This window comes from Polypterus senegalus, chromosome 13 (assembly GCF_016835505.1).
Source record: "Polypterus senegalus isolate Bchr_013 chromosome 13, ASM1683550v1, whole genome shotgun sequence".
In the NCBI taxonomy this organism is placed as follows: domain Eukaryota; kingdom Metazoa; phylum Chordata; class Cladistia; order Polypteriformes; family Polypteridae; genus Polypterus; species Polypterus senegalus.
This window is the reverse complement of record NC_053166.1, coordinates 3422591-3441008: the sequence shown is the minus strand read 5'-3', so window position 1 is coordinate 3441008 and position 18418 is coordinate 3422591. Positions and strand designations below refer to the sequence as shown.

The 18418-nt window shown below is 44.0% G+C and overlaps 1 protein-coding gene across 1 annotated transcript in view; it reads right to left on the bottom strand.

The window, feature by feature from the left end:
- Positions 1-18418, bottom strand: part of LOC120542044 (deleted in malignant brain tumors 1 protein-like) — a 94518-nt gene that overhangs the window by 1775 nt on the left and 74325 nt on the right. The window contains exons 4-8 of the mRNA XM_039774143.1: positions 10584-10901; positions 9662-9979; positions 4525-4625; positions 1193-1327; positions 951-1062 (exon numbers count right to left, since the gene is read on the bottom strand). Coding sequence (XP_039630077.1) covers positions 951-1062; positions 1193-1327; positions 4525-4625; positions 9662-9979; positions 10584-10901 — 984 coding nt within the window. The remainder of the gene's footprint in view (positions 1-950; positions 1063-1192; positions 1328-4524; positions 4626-9661; positions 9980-10583; positions 10902-18418) is intronic.

The window sequence follows — 18418 nt, the reverse complement described above, 5'->3', positions numbered from 1 at the left end:
TCCTCCTGGTGTACGACAATGCCTGGCTTCATGTGGCGACAGGATGAAGAAATTGATACCATTGACTGCCACCCACGCTCATTGGCCTGACACCTCTGGGCTCCAGCTGTAGAGAACTGAAGGTCCAGAAAATGAACTCAGAAACATGGAACTGACTGATGATAAAGAAGAGTGGAAGGAGATAACGGCTGCTTATTGCAGATGTGAATGTAAATCTGCCAGAACTCGTGAAACATCTGATAAAGAGTATCCCACTGCTGACACCAAGTGAAGTACTGAGCATGTCCAGAAGATTCACAGGACGCACTATCAGTGTGTTCTCGCTCTGCAGGGACAGCAGATGTGACCAGTACAGGTGATTCATTTTGTATGAAGATTTGTCTGTCATCTAAGGTGACACATGTGGCCGGAGAGAATGAGACAGCAGGTGATTTAACTCCTTTATGAAGAGACTCTTTCATTTGTTGGACACTTGGAGTCTTTAAGTTACTGAAAAAAAAAAGACTGACGCACCAGGGACCAATTTGAACCCGGGATCCTGGGGCTAAGAGACAGTGGCACCACCTGCCATCACTTTGTCGTTATTCTCACGCCATCAGACGTCATTTTTCTTTAATAGATCAGTTTACTAAACAGGGAAGGCTGTGTTGGCACCATAAACTGCTTTTGATTTACAGACCCTTCCTCCCTTGACCACCACACTGGCTTCAGAGCGGAGTGCAGTGCAGTGGTGGTGGGTTCAGTTATTTCTACTTCCCGAGGAGCTTCACAGACCACCAACCACTAACACAACACCCCTGTCCAGTGAGACACTCTGGTCATAGGAGACCCGTGCTGTTGTGTCCAGTCCTAACTTGGCACAACATGCAGAATTGAAATAACAGCTGACCAGCATTATAACGACCAGCCCACCTCACACCACTCCTGACACAAAAAAAACCACAGATTACCTTTAAAGTTGATGTGAATGCACTTCTCGTTGCCACCAGCGTTATTGGGGTCACCGCTATTCCAATTTGAGTAATTCCACCTGGAGCCGTCTGTCCAGAGCCACGTTGATTCCTAGGAAACACAAGCACTGAGGTGAGCCGTGGCCTCTGCATTGCATCAGGACTTCATTCCTCATCCACTCTGGGATGGTCTGAACCCCCCACTTAGGACCCTCAGAGAAACAACAAGGAGGCTGACTTACCCTCACGGCATCGGAGCCCCCCAGCCAGGTGACTGGGCTGGTGACATCCCTGCTTTTAATCAGACTGGTGATGAACTTGTTGGCACTGCTGTTGAGCACCGACGCCAGGTTTCCTCCAAGGCTGAGGCAATGTAACTGGGGGGTGACACAGGGGGTCCATGGTAAGTAAAACTGCTGCTACTTTGACTTAACTGGCCATAAGCTCATCGTGCTTCACTCAGAAATCAGGTCCCACACACACACACACACATTACAGATATATGACTCGTAAACTTCAGTAACGTTTTTACCAAAAATGCACTTTGAACGTTATTCTCAATTCCATAGGTGTTGGAGGAAGCAACCAAACGTGAAAAGTGTCAGGAGCAACCAGAAAAAAAACTAAATGTTCTGAAACATCTGCAGGTGACCTCTTCAGGTGATGTGTCTCACTTGACTGTTTTGCAGCAGCACACATAACAGGATTCTCTTTTTCAAAGGAGTCCCACAGCATGTCCATGTTTGAGGACCCCTGGCCTGCACATCATCACGGAGGGCAGACCTTAATGTGTCAGAACATGTGGAGATGGTGAAGAAATCGCCCTGCAAATCCAAATGACAACACCAACAGCTGCAAGTCTCAACACGTCTTAACAATAAAAACATCTTCTGAAACATAGGAAGTGGAGTGTGGCGTCACGTGAAGGCCGACGCGTCTCCATGTTTAGCAGGTCACTTTCTGTCCGTCTAATTGAACACAACTGAATCAGGATGAAGCCGATGGGGGGCTTGGTGGCATTGCTGTGATGCAGCAGTTTGGCCATCTTTGAGAGAAGAGAGTGTGGTGATGAGGCCTTCAGCCTCCTCCTCTTCCTCAGCTTTTCCTATTTTTATGGGGGTCCCATCTTTTCAAGCAGACTTCTCCACACTCCTCCACCTTCATACTTGTTCCCATTCGACTTTCATCCCTCAGATTTTTACTCATTCAATGGGCCCAACTCTGCTCTGGGGTCTCATGTATAACGCCGTGTGTAGAATTCACACTAAAACACAGCGTTTGGACAAAACTGGAAATGTGCGTACGCACAACAAATCCAAATCCATAAAACTTTGGGTACACCAACTTCCACGCAACTCCACTTTATAAATCTCACTGAAACTGAAATACAACGCACGTGCACGCGCCTACAGCCCCACCCTTACTCCGCCCAGAATGTTGCCTATTTGAATATGCAAATCAATATTAATAGCCCCTTTTCTTCAGTGCTTTGTTAGAAGACAATGGCGATAGCTGCACATGGAAAAAAAGAATTTCAGTGAATGTGAAGTGGAGGCAAAGAAAAACAGTGGAGTGAAGAACAAAAGGAAGTTGATGGAGTGATACAGTGTGGCGGAGAATCTCGAAAGTTCAAGTTCAGAAAGTCACACAGTGTGTGAAACACGGTTATTATAGTTAATGAAAACTAAAATCAAAACTGAAACTATTATTAAAACGACATTTTTGTAAACTGAAATAAAAGAATTAACAACACTGAAATGAAAAACTCTGTGGTGGGGTTTGTTTCCTGCCTTGTGCCCTGTGTTAGCTGGGATTGGCTCCAGCAGACCCCCGTGACCCTGTAGTAAGGATATAGCGGGTTGGATAATGGATGGATGGAAATGAAAAACTAAAACTAAATGACACTATTAAAGTAGCTGAAAGACTGAAATAAAATAATAATTCACTAAAACTAATTTCAGTTTTTATCTTTAAATGAATATTCTTGTCGTTAGTCTTTAGCCCTTGTAACTTTTAACTCTAAAACAGAAGCTCATCCATCACGAGCCGCACACATCTACTTATACATTGAATGGCGGCTGAGGCCCGAGGACGCGTCTTCACTTCATTTTCAGGCGCGTAAAGCCTGTGGAGTAGAAAGTGATTTACGTGCCGCCTTTCTCTGCACTTCTTTCATATCAAGATGTAATTCAAATGCTGACATCAGAATGTGCCGGCCAACAAAACCTTTACTGTGTGGACAGAAAAATCACGAGTGAGTAGCATTTCAGTTTACTTGTCAGGTGGCTGCGTTTTGTTGACAATAACTCACCTGCCACTTCACACACGACAAATCCTTTCCTTTTTCGTACAAGATCAGCGTATTGTTGCTGACCAATCACTTGTTTGCTTTAAAAAGTCGTTTATCAATGAAGTGATACAAACCTTGTAAAATTCCAGAGCTGGCAACGTCTCCACTGAACTTATAGGTAGGTGGGTGAACGCCTGCATCTGAGAATCTTGATGGGACTGGCACTGTACCGGCTGGCATTAATAGGGCATATTGTAATTACACTATTTTTAAAATATGCTTAATTCTCTCCTGAAGATCTTTGGAGTCACAGAATGTCCCAGTAGATGTGACTCGTTTGATCCCCCTGCCTATGGCCCCCATGCTGGGCACACGCCCCCCCAAGTAGCCCCTCGCTGCAGTGGTACTGTGGATTTGCTGCTTCAGTTGACGTTTCTTGGTCGGTGAGCCCACAAGTTTATATACGTTGAGACGTGCAGATCAGCTGACCTCCTGTAATGGGGACCAAGAGGAACACATGGAGTCAAAACTGACGGGCTGAACTCGAAGGAGAGACGAAGGAATCAAGGAGCAGTCAGCAGGGCCGACCCAGAAGAAGCGAATTCAAGGATGGCATGGCTGACGAGGGGCTGCCCGCCTGCTTCTTATCTGAGGCTCAGATGACACACTTGAAGTTGAACTTGAACATGAGGGGGCTGCAGGACTTCAGTGAGGGTCCGTGACCCTAGAAGTGGCTCTCACTGTCATCCTGCAGGTGGTCTTGATGTGTGAGTGTTAAGCTGCTCTACCTCAAGTCTTTAATTCATGAGTAGCGGGGCGGGGGCTTCACTCCTGTGGTAGTTTTGTGTTTCCTCCATTTTATTAATCTCTTATTGACTTTTATTTCTTATTATTGGCCTTTTGCTGGGTTCATGGATGGCTCAGGAGTGCCCCCTGTAGTACCTAATGTTGTATGGCATTTTACAGCTTGACTCTTGATTCTATATAGCGCCTTTCAAGGTAAACAGTACCCTGGTGGGCTTGTCACCTACTGTGTCTTCTGTTCATTTTAATATCTGATTTTCACTTTCAGACTTGAGGGGCCTGACGCTGTTTATTCAGCAGCAGGTGGGGTGCCCGTCTTTCACAAGTCTTGTGGTTATAAAAATGAGAGGCTTGACGTCACCCACCTGCCACGTCTCTGCCATGCACCCCATGGCACACACAATTCAGTTCAAAGCTGTGACCCCACTCATCCACGTCATTCCCACAATGTCACCCAGAGCCCTCCAGATGGTACAGTACCTCCGCATCAATCCAGGACTTCTTCCCCGTAAAGAATTTGTAGCACCGGCCGGAGTGGGTCACCCATCCATTTTCGCAGGAGCCTTGACTGAAGAACATATCTGTAAATTAGACATCACTGGTTAATGGTGGCCATCAGATGGCTGTGTGACACTTCTACACATCTGCACAATCCTCTGACCTGCGGGCACCTTTCATGCTAACTGAGGACTGCATGCCACCCCATTGAGTTCATGGGTGGCACCAGAATGGCTTTGGGACAGAGTGTTGTGTATGTTAGGGGTGCTCTCGAGGTGACCTAAAAGGCAGAATGAATACGAAGAAGGGCAACAAAAGAGAAGACAACAGTGGTGAGCCCTCAAGTCTGCAGCAAAACGTAAAGTTTGTCATCATTAGAAAGGTCACCTCCAATGTTCTTCACATTCCTCTCACTCTGAAAATATTCATGTCACTGACCCCTGTTTGACTGAGCCCATCAAACTAGAACATTAGAACAATCTGGACGAGAACTGGCCATTCAGCCCAACAAAGCTCGCCAGTCCTATCCACTTATTTCCTCCAAGAAAACATCAAGTCGAGTTTTGAAAGTCCCTAACGTCTTACTGTCTACCACACTACTTGGTAGCTTATTCCAAGTGTCTATCGTTCTTTGTGTAAAGAAAAACTTCCTAATGTTTGTGCGAAATTTACCCTTAACAAGTTTCCAACTGTGTCCCCGTGTTCTTGATGAACTCATTTTAAAATACAAGTCTCGATCCGCTGTACTAATTTCCTTCATCATTTTAAACACTTCAATCATGTCACCTCTTAATCTTCTTTTCCTTAAACTGTAAAGGCTCAGCTCTTTTAATCTTTCCCTCATAACTCAACCCCTGTAGACCTGGAATCAGCCTAGTCGCTCTTCTCTGGACCTTCTCTAGTGCTGCTATGTCCTTTTTGTAGCCTGGAGACCAAAACTGCACACAGTACTCAAGATGAGGCCTCACCAGTGCATTATAAAGGTTGAGCATAACCTCCTGTGACTTGTACTCCACAGATCAAGGTGCTATATAACCTGACATTCTGTTAGCCTTCTTAATGGCTTCTGAACACTGTTGGGAAGTTGATAGCTTGAGTCCACTATGACTCCTAAATCCTTCTCATAAGGTGGATTCTCGATTTTCCAACCACCCATTGTGTACTCAATCCTAATATTTTTACTTCCTATACTGACATTGAATTTCATCTGCCACAAATCTGCCCAAGCCTGTATGCTATCCAAGTCCTTCTGTAATGATATAACGGATTCCAAATTATCTGCTAATCCACCTATCTTGGTATCATCTGCAAACTTAACCAGCTTGTTACTTATATTCCTATCTAAATCATTTATATATATTAAAAATAGCAGCGGCCCTAGCACTGACCCCTGTGGAACACCACTCTTAACATCGCCAGTTCTGATGAGGTTCCTCGCACCATCACCCTCTGCTTCCTGTGTCTGAGCCAATTCTGCACCCATCTAAAAACATCACCCTGAACTCCCACTTCTTTTAACTTGATGCCCAACCTCTCATGTGGCACCTTATCAAATGCTTTCTGAAAGTCCAGATAAATAATATCATAAGCTCCACTTTGATCGTATCCTTTTGTTGCCTCCTCATAGAATTCCAACATGTTAGTAAAACCACCTCCCTCTTCTGAACCCATGCTGACTGTTCAGAATAACTCCTGTCCTTGTCATGTGTTGCTCAATCTTATCCTTAATAATTCCTTCCATTAATTTTCCTGTGATGCTTGTTAAGCTTACTGGCCTATAGTTGCTTGGATCTGCCCTGTCACCCTTTTTATATAATGTGGATGACATTTGCCATTTTCCAGTCCTTTGGAATCTCTCCAGTGCACAGTGACTTCCTAAAAATATGTGTCAAGGGTTTATATATGTACTCACTAGCCTCCTTAAGAACACGAGGATAAATATTATCTGGGCCTGGTGATTTGTTTGATTTCATCTTATTTAATCTGAGCAGCACTTCTCCTCTACAATTTCCAAATCCCTCAGTACCTCCTTAGTAGTCCCTGTTACTCCTCTGAGGTTATCCACTTGCTCACTTGTAAACACCTCAGAAAAATGTAAGTTTAGGGCATCTGCTATTTCATTGTCTGTATCTTTTAATTCCCTTTACTATTCCTGATGAACTTGACCTCCTCCTTAACTGTTCTTTTACTACTAAAATACTGAAAGAATCTCTTGGGGTCTTCTTTCCTTATCTGCTATATTCCTCTCCAACTGTCTTTTAGCCTCTCTGATATCCTTCTTAATGGTTGCCCTCATGTTCTCATACGCTACATTCTCTTTGCAGTCATTAGTCTTATATGCCTTATACAGCAGTTTTTCCTTTGCAACTTCTTTTTAAATCTTTATTAATCCATCGTGGAGTTTTTTAGTTTCCTATTAATTCCAAATTTAGGTATGTATCTGTCCTGCATTACATGTAAAACATTTTAAACCTGTTCCACTGCTCCTCGACTGTCTCCACATTTAAAAGCTTATCCCAGTCTATCCTACTTAGACTTTGTCATCTGCTCAAAATTAGCCCTACTAAAGTTCAACTTAACAATTTTAGTCTTTGCATCTGTACTCTTACAAAATACTGAGAATTGTATTACATTATGGTCACTTGACCCTAGTGGTTCAATCACCTCGACACACTCAATTCTATCCTGATTATTACAGAATACTAAATCCAGACAGGCTTCACCCCTTGTTGGTGCTTTAACATGCTGTGTTAACAAACAGTCGCTGATTACTTCTAAAACTCCTGCTCTTGTGCTCCTCCATCTGTAAGGTTATCCCAGTTAATATTTGGATAATTAAAGTCCCCATGACTATAATATCCCCTGTAAACTTGCCTTTTGATATTACTAAAAGATGTGTGTTGAAATTACTGTCTGAATTGGGTGGTCTATAACACACTCCTAAAATAAGACCTTTTCCCTAATATTTCCAAGCCACATGTCCTCACTAAGATGGGGCTCATCATCCAACTGAAGATGACTTACATTTAAACCCCGTTTGGCATAAACAGCAACCCCACCTCCTTTTCTGTTCTGTCTCTCCTTCCTAATAATGTGTATCCCTCTATGTTACACTCATCCTCATCTTTGTTATTTAGCCAGGTTTACATTATTGCTATAATATCATAATTATGCTGTGCTACATACGACTCCAACTCACTTACCTTATTTTTGATACTTCTAGCATTAAGACAAGCTATTTTTAATGTGTTAATCCTTCTACTTTACATGTTTGCTTAGAATTTACATTACTATGCATTTTTATTTCTACACCATTGTTTGTTCTTCCATGTATAGATCTAAACCTGGCCTGTCCTAAACTCCCTGCCCCATTCCCAGTTTAAACAATCCTCGACTAGCCTACACATACGCCACCCCAATACATTGGTGCCCCTCCGGTTCAGATGTAACCCGCCCCATTTGTTCCAAAAGGAGTCCCTGTGCCCCCTAAACCCATACCTTTCTACCCTGCACCAAGATTTGAGCCACGCGTTAAGCCTTCTGATCTCCTTAATCTTACCTGGACTGGCATTTGGCACAGGCAGAACTTCGGAGAAGACTACCTTGTCAGTTCTGCTCCTCAGCTTGGCACCTAACTCTTTGAATTTGGATCGCAGAACTGACAGTCTACCCTTATGTATGTCATTTGTTCCAACATGGACAGTTGCAGTTGGCAAAGCTATGCCAGCTGCTTGTGCCCGTGTGCCATCCACCAGGACATCTTAACCCTCATCTTCTGTTCTGTGCCATATGAATGTGCGAGTAGTGCCAGCCTTCACCACAAGGTGTCTGGTGTCCTTCATTCACAGAGTGCACTGACCAGTCGCACCCTAACTAGCTGACCACTAGCGGCCTGTGGCATCACGTTTACGGCAGTCATTGGGTCACATGATGTAGTGTGACGTGTTACTCCTTCATGTCATCCACAGTGATTTACTACTCGCAATAAGCCCAAACAGTTTCCAGTCCTCTTATTACGATCATTAACTCACCTAAACATATGAGGTCTCTACAGACCCTGAATGTGTAAAGTGTCAAGAGTTTAATTTGCGCATTTAAGTGCTGTGTTTGTAAACCAAAACCTGCTTTTCCAGGATTCTTTGTGTCTTTGTTTGTTCACCACAGCGTGTTTCTGTCTTGCTGCTTATTATTTAGGCATTTATGAGTTTAGAGAGTTGAAAGATAAGAAAAGCCAGGAGCCACGTCACAACAATCACAAAAATGACACTCTGGTCTGAGGTTACTGTGCCGAGTAACACACTGCGAGGGTGTAATTAGATAGAAATATTACAAATCAAAAGGTAATTATATACTGAAATGTGTTTTAAACAAAGTCTTCACACAAGAGGTTTCAATAAAGATTTGGACAGGTATGGCCATTTGTGGTTTGATTTGCGTTTGTACATATGTGGGGTCCCTAAAGACCCCAGGTATGTAGTAGTGATTCAAGGGTTAACGCTGGAGTGTGAATCTGATTGGCTGCTGAGTGGATCTCTCCTTGACTTTGACGGATTTTTTCTTCTTCCTTTTGTCACAAGTTATAAATATTTGAATCTTCTCTTGAAATACGGGTGTGCATTTTCAGTCCTGCATGATTCAGTTCAGGGTCACAGAGGGCTTATGATTACCGAGGAAGCACTTAACCCAACAAACACACACATATATATATTTGGGAATATAAGAAGGAAACTAAAATACCTAAAAATTATAATAAAACCCACAACAACAACATACACAGACATGCAAACTCCACACCAACAGAACCTTGGCACAGCGTTCAAAGCCAGAGCACCAGATCTGTGAGGTGGCACCACTAACCACTGAGCCACTTTGCTGTGTGGCAGAGATAAAACTTGTTAAAAATAAAAAAGTACATTTTCAATCAAATTCTGTAAATGTTACTGTGAGAATACAGAAGTGTGACGTTACAAATGATGTACTTTTAAATTTGGAGTCCTATGCTGATCTGCTTGTTTGATTCCACATATTCAGCAGATCTTCATTTTGAGTTTTGCATTTCAATCAGTAACCTCAGAGTTTGTTACACTTTATGTTGAGGAGGCAGACATGTCACACCTACCTGAACAGACGACCCCAGCATCTTCATGTGAACCACAGTTATGCTCTCCCAGTCCTCTATGTTTGCACAACGTCAAGGACGACTCATTCCCTATGCAAGCAACATCATCCATCCAGATCTTTCCGCTGCCTCTTCCAAAGTGGGCACTTCCTGGTGCTGCGATGGCATTGCCACATCCCAGCTGCCTGCAGACAACTTTAGCGTCGTTCAAATCCCAGGAGTCATCACAGACGGTTCCCCACTGGCCCTGGTAGAACACCTCCACTCTCCCAGAACAGCTGTTGGTCCCGTTGACGAGTCTTGGGAGGGTCTTGGTATCTAAAATTAAGGAAGATAAATTTACTTTGGGCTCACAAGTTTAGGAGTTCTTCTTCTTTCAGGACATGTGGTTTGAGTTATTGTGCTTTAACACTTTTAGTCCTGGACAATTCAATTCAGGGCAATTCAATTCAGGGTCACAAAATGCTGGGGATTACTCTTGAAGCGCTGAACTCAATGAGCACACACAACATTTTTAGAAATTTAAAAGGAACACCAAGTAGCTGAAAAATAAAGAACAGCAGCAGGCACAGACACACAAATGCCACACAGACAGCAGCGAGGCACAGGATTCAGACCCTGCCCACCAGATCCAGGGGGCAGCACCACTGGCCACTGTGCCTCCTCGCTGACTGGCATGTGTAGGCATATCTTATAAAAGAAAATACATTCTCCATAAAGTCTCTAAACGTTGCTGTAAGTATCCACACAGGAGGTTAAAAAACGCTCTGATTTAATAACACTTGGAGTCACGTGATGATCTCCAGAAGTGCCCACACAGGTCTGTGTATTCAGCAGATCTTCATTTACTTTTGCATTTCTATCAGTAATGAACAGGCTTAGATACATTTTGCTTTGCAGATGGCACCTTAACTGTTTGTACCTGAACAGATGACCCCAGCATCTTCATGTGAACTACAGTCATGCTTTCCCAGTCCTCTATGTTGGCACAGCATCAAGGACGACTCATTCCCGGTGCAAGCAACATCATCCATCCAGATCTTTCCGCTGCCTCTTCCAAAGTGGGCACTTCCTGGTGCTGAGATGGCATTGCCACATCCCACCTGCCTGCAGACAACTTTAGCGTCGTTCAAATCCCATGAGTCATCACAGACGGTTCCCCACTGGCCCTGGTAGAACACCTCCACTCTCCCAGAACAGCTGTTGGTCCCTTTGACGAGTCTGAGTTGACCGTTGACATCTGCAATTGAACCAAAGAAATGCACTTGGCTGGTCACAAGCTTGGCAGAGCAACTGTTTAATTAGCAAAACCCAAACTAAGAAGCTAACTTTGAGAGATTGGTGACCACAAATACCTGAATGTGACATTAGACCAGGTCACAAGTGCCGGTCATCCTCAGTGTGCAGGGTCACCGTTTCCTGTGCAGTCCCCACTGAATGCAGGAGGTCTTTATGTGTCCCCCACACCACATGTGACTGAGTTCTGTTTCATGTGACTTGTGGGCCATTACGTTGTACCCCTGGCTGGTGCTGAGCCCACCTTCCTGCTCTTAGTTATAATACGGCAGTAGAAACACACCGAGTGAGGATTATTTTATTTCTTATTTTTTATTTTTTGATGGACTTGAACCTGTTAGGCCCTCAGAAAACCAGACTCGAGAAAACAGAAACAAGAAGGAAACCAGCAAGATCTCACCTCAGTGTCACCCTTGTCCTGACGCGTGTGACCTCCTGCTTCCTGATATTCCAGGTATATGGCAGCGGTCAGCTGATGTTGTTATCCTGATTGCTTTTTTGCCAGCTGCTGAGGAGAGACGTCTCCAATGGAAAGCCACACAGTGAGCGGGCATCTGCTATGGCGACTGGCACAGGTGTAGCTTTGTGCCAAGCTAGTAAGTCTGTCTGCTTGGAGCAGCTGTCCATGTGCAGGTAACGATGAGCATGCAGGGCGCTATAAAGCAGCCATTTAAAGCCCAGTTGCATTGCCGTGAGTCGCCTTAGTTTCTCTGCCTCATTTTGGTTGTTTTCTGAGCTCCGCCATTTTGATTCTTCGCTCACCTTGTGGACACACACAGCAGTTGCTGATCATGTAACACTTCAGTGTCGCCATGTTTCCCATCACAATGCATGGTGGGCACCTTCTCCGTCAGTTACGGGGGGGACTTTCATCTAGCGTTTGGTCCCTGGCACTTGTGACTTTAAGTTTGATGTTCTCGTTCGTCTTTGGTGGTCTGAGCTGCTGCCTGTGCCTCGACTCTCCGTCACCTTCTGATCACACACTTGTGGCTTGCCAACTCCTCCTGAGGTGACAGTGGCACACGGACCTCCACCAGCTCTAAAGTGGCACATTAGTGATGCCAGTTGTGCTCTGATCTGACCAGACATCTTACTTTAGTGGTATGTGCAAAGGATGGACATTTAGGACTTGTGCTCTCCTACTTGACAGCTCAGTGACATTTCTGACTCGTTTATTTCAAGCCTGTGCTCTGTGGGGTGACGTCATCGTCATCGTGAGTACAGGAAGTGCTAATGTGGGTGTGCGTTTTATTACACTCTAATGTCAGTTACAGCAGAAAATTCAAAATGTCAGCCCTTTGACACCCAAACCAGTCGCCACCACCGCACTTCTCTCCATCCCATGAGGCTCTGCGACACATCACATGACCTCATCCCTCTGACGTTGTCTCCAGTCCCCTGACCCTCGTTTAGTGAGACCACTGGTGCTGGTGTGGTGACAACATGAAACGCTTTAGTTAGCCGACTCACCTGCAGCTGTGCTGAGACTCGCCATCAACCCGACTAGTAGCAGTGAAAACATCGCAGCCATTGTGCTCAGGATCTGCAAAAGAGAGAAGAATAAGTGGAGCAGAGAGATGAAAGGAGAAGGACAGCTGGACCTGTGAGAAGACACGCAGCTGAACCTTCACCACTGACGGGTCTCTCAGCTGATGGTCTTAGTTAGCCGCCGTCAGATGTTGGGCCGGTGAAATGGAGTTGATGAGCCTGATGATGACCATCACGATCAGAGAAGGCAAAGAACACACAAGCAAGAAAATATCAAAGGAGGATTGGTCTCGTCCGGTACGGGAGATGGACGTCTGAAGTGGAGCTCCGTTAGCAGTGGCTTTATTATCTCTTATTTCTTATTATATCGAGGTATCCTGTATTTACCCAACCTGAGGCGTTTCTACTACAGTATACAAATATGAGTAACAAGAAAGGAGGTCAGAAAGAAATGGAAAAGAAACCTAAAACTACGCCCAAGTCTAGACATGCATCAGGCACCAGTATAAGCTACGGCCTTTCAGAGACTGACCTGGAACAGGCAGGCGATAGCACAGACTTCCCAGGATCCCGCTGCACTGCAACATCTCCAGTTGAGAGCGAAAATGGCAGCAAAGGTACAAATGATTCAGGTCACAATAGCAAGCCGATTCCAGAAGATCACTTGAAACTAGAGATGGCCGTACAGTCCACGCATTCATCTACTCCTTGCGAGCCAGAAGCATTGGCTGTAACAGGGCTCGTCACTTCACCCACGGAGCATGAAAGCCGAAATGATTTGTCCGAACTGAAGGAAATGATCACAACATTGGCCACAGCCATAAGTGAGCTCAAGAAAGACATTCAGAAAAATATGAAGAAAGTAATAAATGGCTTGCTCAAGACAAACTCAAGCTGCGGCAAGAACATAAAGACTTGGAGGAACGTATATCTAATCATTTTGATGCAGGCTTTAAAGATATACTGATAAAAATTCAGTTTAGACACATTTTCCTGAATGTGTTCCTCAGAGGACTTGCCGTTCAGCTGGAAGACGTTAAGCAGACATTCATGGCTCGAATTGAAACAGTGGAACATTTGGCATCTAACGCTGATGGAAAAGCTACAGCTGTGAATTCTGAATGCAAAAATCTTGGAGACAGACTTGCGGTTCTAGAAGATGGATGCAGAAGGAATAATATTAGAATCGAAGGTCTACCTGAGAATCGTGAAAGTCCAAACCCAGCGAAATTCGCAGTTGAACTATTCTCAAAAGTAATTGGAGAGGACTTTAAATCAGATACCGAGATAGCGGCAGCTTATCGCATACGTGGATCAAATACCTTAAGACCTAGGACTTTAATTGTCCGCATCGAGAGATTACAATTTAAGCTTAATGTAACAGAACTTCTCAGACACAAACGATATTATATTTGAAAATAACCACATTTGTATTTTCCTGGATTTCTCACCCTCAACAGCTGCTAAACGTGTAGCTTTTTACAACATTAAACAGTGGTTATGGAAAGCCGATATCAGATCCAGCCTCTTGTATCCTGTCAAACTGAAAGTGGAAATTCAAGACAAAGATCACATCTTCTCCTCCACGAAGGAAGCAGAAAAGGAATTAAGAAAGCTGATCCCGACGAAAGTGAGTCGCATCCTGTCATGGTATGGCAAGAAGATATTAGTTACTGTCTGATCTGTTTGCAATGACACGAGTACCATAATTATACATCCGTTTCTCTTCTCGGACACTTTTTGTTTATGTTTTAATTATAATTGGAGGCGTATGTGTGGAAGAAATCAAAGCAGGTTTTTTTTTTTGTTTTTTCTTTTTAACTTTTCTACAGGAGATTGTTTAACATCATATCCTGGTTTATTGTTCTGGTTATTATTGCATTAGGGTTTACTATGATTATCCAGGGCCACTTTTTAACACCATTCCCTGGGTTTAGTGTCTTAATATTTGAAGACTATATTTGAAGATTAGATTTTATGCTTCTAGTATTTAGACTTTATCGGCAATAGATATCTCTACTCTTTAATCCCCAATTGCCGCTGCTGGGGGGCTTGTTTTGTTTTGGACGTGCTCTGTCCCTAGGTATGTCAGAGGACTGGGACTTTGTGAAGTGGGGTCCAGCCTCACGTGGGGAGAGAAAAAGAGAGCAGGCTATATCTAATCTATCCTTTTAATTTCTATTATTATAACTACCAACGTAACAATAGGCTGCATGGCAATAACTCCTGGGAAAACTGGAAATTAAGGTTAAAGCTGTCACACTTCCAGTTAAGACTACAAAATGACATCAAAAATTCAGAATCAATGTCTCCATGATGGGACAGTTAACTTTGTGAGCTGGAATGTTAAAGTCCTGAATCACAAATTAAAGAGAAAGAAAGTATTCTCTCACCAAACAGGTTTAAACGCTAAAATGGTATTTTTACAGGAGACCCACTTACTAAGAAAGGATCAGTTCAGACAACAAAAAGACTGGACTGGCCAAATGTTCCATTCCAGCTTTACAACGGAGTGGGAATTCCTATACATAGAACAGTCTCGCTTGTAGTATGTGATCCTGAAGGGAGATATGTGATGGTCAGGGGCAACTTATTTAACTGTAAAGTGATTCTGATAAATGTTTATGCACCCAATGTCGATGATAGGGAATTCATGAAAAATATATTTGCATCCATTCCCAATGTGAACACTCATAAACTTAGAATGGCCGGGGATTTGAATTGTGTTTTAAACCCACTCTTTGATAGGACTCCCGTCACAGAGGGGATGACATCTAACACTGCAAAGACAATCACACAGTTTGTAACTGACCACAACTTATCAGACCCCTGGAGTTTTCTAATCCCAAACTCAAGAACATATTCCTTCTACTCACCAGTACATCATAGCTACTCAAGAATTGATTATTTCTTTACAGATAATAATTTCTTGCCTACGATTAAATCCTGCAAGTATGATACGATTGTTATTTCCAACCATGCCCCTCTGGAGCTAAAGTCACTATGCCCCACACACTCACCTCGCCGATGGCATCTTAACCCACTTCTATTAGCAGACGAGAATTGTACAGAATTTATATCCAAACAAATCAGTTTCTTCATAGAGACAAACACATACTCAGTGGTCTCTGCAAGAATACTGGGAAACTCTAAAGGCCTTCTTAAGTGGACAGATTATTTCATATCTTTCCTACAGAAATAAGTTAGAAACCAAGCAGGTACCAAAGCTAACCAACAAAATTACTAGAATAGATGAAGAACACGACAGGCGTCCAAGCGAGGCTCTGCATTCAGAGCTCAATCTCTTAACAACTAAAGAAACTGAACAACTCATTTTTAAATCAATGCATCATTACTATGAACACGGAGAGAAAGCTAATAAGCTTTTAGCTCAACAAATCCACAAGCAAGAAGTTCGCAACATAATCCCAGTAATCACCAACATGAACGGAGACAAAATCATTGACCATAAAAATATAATGCACACATTCAGACTACTATAAATCCTTATATTTTAATCAGTAATCAACAAAATTTCACCGTCTGTATGGAAAAAATTAAGCAAGACTTGCATAGACGGTCAACCCTCCATCTCACTTTAGCTGGAAGACTTAATGATGTTAAGATGAATATCCTTCCTAAGCTTCTCTTTTTATTTCAAATCATTCCAATATACATCAATAAATCATTTTTTAAACAATTAGATTCAACAATAACTTCATTTATTTGGAACCTAAAACATCCACGTATCCAAAGAGCGACCCCACAAAAGACCGAAGGCAGAAGGTGGCACAGCTCTACCCAACGTTCAGTTTTATTACTGGGCAGCGAACATACAAGCTATAAAAACCTGAACACCAATAGATGAACAGACACAGGCCTGGTGTGCAATAGAAGTAAAATCCTGCACTACTTCTTTATATTCCCTGCTCTGTGCTCCAATAAACACACGTTATCGGCAATATACTGATAACACAGTTGTGCTTCACTCACTCAGAATATGAGCCAACGTAGAAAGCATTTTAAGATGGAGGATCTTTTATCTGTGGCACCTCTGCATGAGAACCACCTTTTTCAACCCTCGCAAACATACGCACATTGTAGTTCCAGTAAGACCAGTACGCTGCTATGCTAACAACAAGCCATGGATTACAAGTGACATCAAAGGCCTTTTGAACCAGAAGAAAAGGGCTTTTCATGGCGGTGATCAGCATGAGCTCAAACGCGTGCAGAAGAAACTCCGAGTCCAGCTCAGGGCGGCGAAAGAGCAGTACAAGAGAAAGCTGGAGCAGATGTAACAGAATAACAGCATGAAGGAAGTGTGGGATGGGATGAAGATTATCACTGGCTGCAGCTCGAAGCGGGGTGCCACCATCGCGAGAGACGTGGAGAGAGCAAGCCAGATGAACAACTTCTTTAACAGGTTTGACCACCTTAACCCACTCTCACCTCGGAGTACTGCACCCTCCACCCATCCTTCTGTTGATACCAGCATAGGTGAGACATCCCCACCCACAATTACAGCAGCCCAGATGAGCAGAGAGCTGAAAAGACTTCGTGCCAGCAAAGCAGTGGGTCCAGATGGTGTATCACCACGACTGCTGAAGGCCTGTGCATTGGAACTGGGGATGCCTCTACAGAGCATCTTCAAGCTGAGCCTGGAACAGGGGAGAGTTCTGAGGCTTTGGAAAACATCTTGTATCACCCCAGTCCCAAAGGTATCACGTCCTAGTGAACTGAATGACTTCAGGCCTGTCGCTCTGACGTCACATCTGATGAAGACCATGGAGCGGCTGCTACTACACCACCTGAGGCCACAGGTCTGCCGCACCCTCGACCGTCTGCAGTTCGCATACCAGGAGAATGTGGGAGTGGAGGATGCCATCATCTATAAGCTACACCGATCCCTCTCCCATTTGGACAGAGGCAGTGGTGCTGTAAGAATTATGTTTCTGGACTTCTCTAGCACCTTCAACACCATCCAACCTCTGCTCCTTAGGGACAAGCTGGCAGAGATGGCAGTAGATTCACACCTGGTGGCATGGATCGTGGACTATCTTACAGAAAGACCTCAATATGTGCGTCTCGGGAACTGCAGGTCTGACATTGTGGTCAGCAATACAGGGGCGCCGCAGGGGACTGGACTTTCTCTGGTCCTGTTCAGCCAACATACATCGGACTTCCAATACAACTCGGAGTCCTGCCATGTGCAAAAGTTCACTGACAACATTGCTATGGGGGGCTGAATCAGGAGTGGGCAGGAGGAGGAGTACAGGAACCTAATCAAGGACTTTGTTAAATGGTGCGACTCAAACCACCTACAACTGAACACCAGTAAGACCAAGGAGCTGGTGGTGGATTTTAGGAGGACCAGGCCCCTCATGGACCCCGTGATCATCAGAGGTGACTGTGCAGACCTATAAATACCTGGGAGTGCAGCTGGATGATAAACTGGACTGGACTGTCAATACTGATGCTCTGTGTAAGAAAGGTCAGAACTGACTATACTTCATTAGAAGGCTGGTGTCCTTCAACATCTGCAATGCCATCTGAACCATCAAACGGGAGTGCCCTCTTCTACGTGGTGGTGTGCTGGGGAGGCAGCATAAAGAAGAGGGACGCCTCACGCCTGGACAAACTGGTGAGGAAGGCAGGCTCTATTGTAGGCACGGAGCTGGACAGTTTGACATCCGTGGCAGAGCGATGGGCACTGAGCAGACTCCTGTCAATCATGGATAATCCACTGAACAGGATCATCTCCAGACAGAGGAGCAGCTTCAGTGACAGACTGCTGTCACCGTCCTGCTGCACTGACAGACTGAGGAGACCCCACACTATGTGACTCGGGGGGTAAACGTTAACATTATTCAAAGTTATTGTCTGTTATACCTGCGTCGCACTCTCCACCTTGCATTGTTTAATTTGCACTGAGCTTTTATTGCTCTTTAATTTAATATTGTTTTTATTGTTCTT